Source organism: Lytechinus variegatus, chromosome 4 (genome assembly GCF_018143015.1).
Source record: "Lytechinus variegatus isolate NC3 chromosome 4, Lvar_3.0, whole genome shotgun sequence".
NCBI classification, from domain to species: Eukaryota; Metazoa; Echinodermata; class Echinoidea; order Temnopleuroida; family Toxopneustidae; genus Lytechinus; species Lytechinus variegatus.
Genome location: NC_054743.1, coordinates 46,998,442 through 47,005,091, shown reverse-complemented (window position 1 = coordinate 47,005,091; position 6,650 = coordinate 46,998,442). Strand labels below are relative to the sequence as shown.

The 6,650-nt window shown below is 40.6% G+C and overlaps 1 protein-coding gene across 1 annotated transcript; it reads right to left on the bottom strand.

The window, feature by feature from the left end:
• Positions 1-1,277: 1,277 nt before the first annotated feature.
• LOC121412727 (rhamnose-binding lectin-like) lies at positions 1,278-5,121 on the bottom strand. The gene is made up of 2 exons (XM_041605498.1): positions 4,888-5,121; positions 1,278-3,109 (listed from the first exon to the last, which is right to left on the bottom strand). The coding sequence occupies exons 1-2, from the start codon at positions 4,949-4,951 to the stop codon at positions 1,923-1,925; spliced, it is 1,251 nt and encodes a 416-aa protein (XP_041461432.1). The 5' UTR covers positions 4,952-5,121; the 3' UTR covers positions 1,278-1,922.
• Between the last annotated feature and the right edge of the window lie 1,529 nt (positions 5,122-6,650).

Here is a 6,650-nt window from a genome sequence, read left to right as displayed (position 1 = left end):
ATCCACTCGTGAATGGAACTGGCCCCCCGGGACGACCCCGCCTTCTACACCTCGCGCAAATCCGACTCTAAACACGAAGTGTTGGGACAAAAAGGACATCCTTTATAAAACATTTTAATTTTGTTTTATCATCCCCGCAAATTCGACCCTAAACACGTCATTTCCTAGCAAAATAGATACCCTTTTTTCATCATTTTTGTGTTTTTGAATAATAAAGAGTTGGGCGAAGCAATATTCATGCGCCCGCATCTCGAGTCCCAAGAAGCGATTCCACCCACATTTGTGTTCTGGCGACTTTTTTTTTCTTCCTTATAATCGTCCTCTTCCACCAAGACGTTAGGTCTTTTTTGCAATCACAACGCAGACGCTCTCTGGAACGTAGAAAATCAATTGTCAAAAGCCCATCTATGACAAAGTAATCCATTGAAAAATTGAAGAATCAAAACAGCAGCGTTCTCTGTGACTATGGACAAACGACATATTTGCCAATTTTCTTCAGTTCCGGATCTTATAGGACGCGGTCAGCTGTTCCGGTTCACCAATTCTCGTCTACCATTTTTAGCAGCTTTTCATTAATTGTGATTTGACTTGCATTTTGATGTGTACTAAGATTGATTCCACGTGGTTGACCGAAATCATATGCTATTATATATAGATTAACACTGCCAATCCGCGGAGGATCCAGGTCGACTTACTAACAGGAAAGGAGTATTTTACACACTATTGTAAAAAGAAAAACAAAATCTCATCCAAAGAAAAGGGACCCATCCTAGATCCGCCACCATATCGACCCTTCAAGATCTAAGACCTGTATATAAGGAAGGAACTTGAATAACCGATCCAGGTCTAATGTTATTCGGGTTTTGTTGTCCAGGTACGTTTATTTCCTTGGTATGTGCTTGGGGGAAATCCCTTTAGTGGGATCGGAAACCCATTCCAGAAAAACCATTGCAATGCTAAGATTAAATGCAACTTCATTTGCAACCAATAGGAGCGCAGTCATTAAGAACTTATGATTCATTTTTAAAGGTGTGATCATGCACAGCCCTTTCTGGAAAAGCTCACCAACTCAAGCACCTCAAGCTAATTAATTCAGTTTTAAGAAAAAAATATTCTTAATTGAAGACAAAAATAAAGAATAGAACATAACATTTTAATAAACGGAATAGGGCCTATGTTTCGAGGTGTCGCACCTCATCCTTGAAATTCTTGAATTTTTTACTTGACATCTCAACTGTATAAATACCAATGACTCTGTTAATAATTTTCAGGCTGAGGATGAGGTGCGACACCTCGAAACATGTTCCGTTTATTAAAATGTTATGTTCTATTCTTTATTTTTGTCTTCAATTTAGTATCGTGTCGTTCTTTTGGAAGTATTCTTAATTGACATCATCAGATTAACACCCATCACGGTATAAAAGAGTAAATGATTAAACTGGAATTGAGCATAGCATTTATTGAGCATTTGAAACAACCCCGCCCCGGCCATATGAATAAAATCACATCACAATGTGATAATACTTTTTTTACGTGAGGAAAATTGATAATAATGGCATGTTTCTAGCACAGTTTTCATTCTATGGAATGTAATTTAGCATGATTGTTTTAGTCTGCACAAAATAATTTTACGAGGGTCCAACATTACCTAGAGGTTGAAATATGAAAACATCATATTGAAAATGTAGCATAACGTCACCAGATTTAAAGATTTCGAGAACATAGTTGCCAAAAATGGCGAGGAATCCTTTAGTTTATGTTTTTCTTGTTAAGAGAATTTGTGAAAAATGTTAGTTGTAAAGATGGATAGGCCTATAGTAATGATACGAACGAACAATATATTGGCGGATCTTAATTGATAATATTGACACTTTTCGCTGTGGCAACGCTGAGTAAAACACGTCACCTGTCTACATGTAGGCCTACTGTTTACAGTCATAGAAAACTTCTAAGTATTTAAAGGTACCCAAACAAGGTTCTCCAAAGACACTATTACTGGCTGCAACTGTACAGGTGGACAGTCCATTGCACCTATCCTTCACGATGCGCAGGGACGAAGATGCACGACAATTTTGATTAAAGACAAGTAGGTGAGGACAGACGTCCCCTCCTTCCATACGGCCATAGAGAGCGTCAAGGATCTCGATCCTTTGTCCGGATGGACAAACGATCTGAACTGCGTTACGCTCACAGGCACGAACTCGGCGAGCACAAGTGTACCCAACCTCTAAATACTTGTAGGTGCCTGTACAGGGATCACCGAAAATACGATTCGAGGCAGCCAATGTACAGTCGGACCGACCACGGCAGGTTGATCGGGCAGTATCAAGAGAATTGGAAGCAGCGCAGTTGGTTGTCTGGATACTTCTATGGGGACAGATCTGAGATCCGGCGGCCTGGCGGCCGTACATAGCGTTTGATATGAAAATAGTCGGTGATTCAGCCGGGCAGCTGAGACTAAGGGCACCTCCTTCACAGATTCGTTTCATTTCAGGGCCATCCTCACAAGTGTAGGTTGCTTCAAGATATTTGTACGTGCCGACGCATGGGTCGCCGAAAATGGAATTGGTCGCAGGAACGGTACAGCTTGTCTGTCCATTGCATAGGTTCCTCATTGCGTTTGCGGAACCAGATGCAAAACATGACGTTGTGTGGATCATTTTATGCGGGCAAGCCTCTGGTCCATTCGTACGGCCATAGTTGGCTTTGATGATATTGATCACTGAGCCAGAAGAGCACGTTAAGGAGAGGGTGCCACCTTCACAAGCGCGTTTTGTTTTGCATTCCACTCCATCTACACAAGTAGGTTCTTCCACTATAATGCTGTTTGATCTCCTGCACGTGTAGTCGACCTCAAGGTACTTGTAAGTACCCACACAGGGGTCCCCAAATGCATCGTTGGTTGCATACAAGGTACAGCTTGCCTGTCCATTACAGAGGTCCCTTGCGATGGCTTTTGAATTGGATGCGTAGCATTCCGTCACCAAGATCATGGGATGAGGACAGGTCTCACTTCCGGTTGTCCTGCCATAGTTGGCCCTGTTGATACTGATCACGAACCCGGAGGCACAGGATAGAGACAGAGAATTTCCCTCACAACTCCTCACAACTGTTTTGAATGAGAAAGATACAATAATATCAGAATCACCCAAGACATCTTGTTATCAATCATAAATTATTTCCAATAATATATAGGCAAATGGGAATAACACTAAAAACGTAATTTCTCCATTAAAAATTGTACATACTGTAGGCCCGTATTGTGAACTCCGGCTTAATTTAAACCATGTTTTAAGTTTTAATTAAACTTTTTTGGAAGCTTTACGCACCAAACATTCTTTACATCTCATGCTTCATTTGAGGTTACTTGAATATTTCCCTTGTTCTGATAGTGAAGTTAACTCTTATACCTATCATGCGACGATATAGTAACGTTGTTTGTACCAAATGTGATGACTGAACTTCTAGTTATGGAAAACTTCATCACATTTGGCTACCCAAACCTGAACCGCAAATTTAAATCATGGTCACACTAGAGTTCAGAATATGCACCTAAAGTATACTTATTGATATTGAATTGGTTGGTGGATATCGAGAAAAGGGACATATATCCTTTGCCAATTGTGCACCTAGTTTTCTCTGTATTACCAGCTCGGCGTTTACCAGCAAAATGCTGTCATGCCGAGTTTCTACGGGAGTTGCCATAAACAGAAAGAATAGATGGGGATACATAGCACAGCCCAAGCGTGATTTAACAGGGATATATATATATATATGTATATATATATGTATATATATATATGTATATACGTGAGTAAATGTGGTCTGGGTAAGTTTCATCAGAGTTATGATACATGTGAGTTTATTGGGAAGCAACTCAAAGAATCAAATATAAGTCGAAGCTTAAAATGCGCATGTTTCATTGGCTGAAAATCAAGTAGTGTTTGATTTTAGTTACGTTTCATTGTAACCTTTTTCGGCAATCGTCCCCAGGCCAGACAAGGAAACAGGAAGGAAAAATAGGCCTACATCACCACCTGGTATAGAATTTGGTGCGGCGCCAAGGGGGTGAGGCAAATAGTCATGATAGTGGTCTGATGCCGATTAGTTCAATTACCAAATCGTCCGCTATCATCTGGTCTAAGATCAGTTCATCCACTATCCACATGGTCTAATTGCCACTTCGTCCACTCACCATTTCGTCTAATAACCAGTTCAGTTGGTCGAAAAGCCATTTAGTCGATATATACCATTTGGTTTAATTGGAATAAGTGTTAAGTGGCGAAACGAACGAAAATAAAATGGATATTAGACCAAAGGGGTAGGGGGCGAAATGGTTATAGACGAATTAGTGATTAAACGAAGTGATGATTGGGTCAAATCATGGAACAAAGTTGTTAGTCAGAATGTTGATGGACGAAGGTACATCATGTGATGAGTGGACGAGTTGGCAATAGACGAACTGGCAATTGACCCTAGGTGTGACCACCCCAAATTAAGGGAGAAACGGGAAGAAAGACGGAATGTAAAAAGATATCTGGGCGGTATACCATTCTGACAAAAATGACGTCACAAGGCTGTCGTGCCCCAACGAAATAGCCATACGCTCTTTTGGAAAAGGCATCAATTGTTTACATTAACTTGTTAATATGCCCTGACCAGAAAATGAAATAATATTCTGATTTAGAGTGAACAGCAGCAAAAAAAATGAAAACAGATGAAAAAATAGTAATAATCGTAGGCCTATACACTGAGTAAACCAAACCGTGCATGAAGAAGCACTGTTATTCTATCAATCATAAATTTTGATACCGCATTTGATATTTACATAATAGGCCTATTATGGTTTAATTCTTGTGGCTATAAGGTAATGGGATAAACACTTACCGGTTGCTGCTGTACGACCGAGATACAGCATGCAAAAAACACAAAATAAAAAGTTCCTTGCCATCTTTGTATCAAACAATTCCCAAACTGTAAACGGGGAACAAATAACCAGTAAGTCCCGGTGTATGATTATATACGAACGAAACACTTCCTCTGTTGTTTCTGAACGTTATTTCATCATAGACTCAATTGAGCTCTCGCAATCAGTATGACGGCGTAGGGACACCGAGGTACAACAACTTTGATCATTCACGGTAGGTGATTCCGGTGGGACTGGCAGTCATCCCGCCCCCCCTTTTTTTTTGGGGGGGGGGGGTAATTAATGCTTTATCGTGAATGTGACATTGAATGTTGCAATTATCACAGTGATTCAAAGCTTACATATCCGTGCTGTAGGCTTATTTTAGATTCTATTTTGGTTTCATTCAATACATTAACCAGTTGTAAAGCCTATACAAAAATGTAAACATTGTGTGTGTTTGTGGGAGGGGTGGAATGAAAGCAAATTGCCCTATTCTAAGACTTCATACTGTTCAAGTTGGGTGGAGGATGAAAAAACAGATCAACCCCCCCCCCCCCCCGAACAATAGGTTAAACGCTTTACGCCAGTGAAAAAAATAATGATAAATAAATGAATAAATAAAATCAGTCTCTCACTTGGCTAGGTATAGGCCTGTAAAGGTCGTTCGGCATTCGGCATTGCATGTGAGACTGTACGTCGCTCGTTATCAATATCCTATATTTTGTAACCTTTGAGCTTGGATGTAAACCAAATATTCCTACCAAATGAATAACCTTTCACCGCGTCCATGCATGGGACAGTACAGGTCTATCGACCAGGGAAGATGCGCAAACACAATGGTCCGTATCCTGAAGTCAGGTTTAAATTAAACTCAGGTTTAAAGTTGTGGTTGAAGTATGGGAAGCCAAAAGTATCAAATTTTTTTATTAAGTTGTATGTTTCTTATGTTTGCTGTGCTCTTTCCTGATTCATCGATGGTGAAGACAATCATGTATTTATACTTCCTACACAATTATGAATGATTTGAGAGCCGAATGAGCTGAAAGTATGATATCTCTACTGTTAGTGATTATATAACAATTGACTGACCATACTTAAACCACAACTTTAAACCTAGGCTGAGTTTAAGTTAAACCCGACTTCAGAATACAGGCCAATGCGCAAACGGTGGTAGTAGGGCATGTTAGCGATTACTTCGTAGGCACTGTCTATAACGCAGAGAATCTGTTGTCAAAAAGAGAGAAAAACGCAGAGAATCTGTTGTCAAAAACAAAGCAGCCTTTGTCGAAAATCAGTGAATCAAAACAGCAGTGTCGTCTTTGAATCTGGAAAACGACATATATTCAATCGTGTTGTACACTCCGAAAATCAGGGGCCGCGGAACCGGGGGGGGGGGGCTGGGGGAGGGGCTTCAGCCCCCCACTTTTTCCAAAACTGCGGTACAAAAACGTAAAAATTACCATATGATTGTGATTTTTAGCATGGTCAGACCCCCCCCCCCCCACTTTGAAAACCGTTCCGCTGCCCCTGCCGAATAAGACGACGTGCCGTCCGGGTCCACCAATTTTCGACAATGAACTCCAATCTGTTCATTGTGATTTGACGCCGGTCATTTTCAATAGATTTTATGAACGTTGCAGAAAGCGTCTGGGAAGAGGATGCTAAAATATCCGATATCTGGGCTCCGTAACACAAAGATTAGTAGCGATCAATCGCTAAATCAACTGACCAATCATTATCA

Coding starts and splice junctions, on each gene's coding strand:
- LOC121412727 (XM_041605498.1), bottom strand. CDS start 4,951: ATGGCAAGGAACTTTTTATTTTGTGTTTTTTGCATGCTGTATCTCGGT. Junction 3,110..4,887: donor CGGTCGTACAGCAGCAACCG/GTAAGTGTTTAT, acceptor CATTCAAAACAG/TTGTGAGGAGTTGTGAGGGA.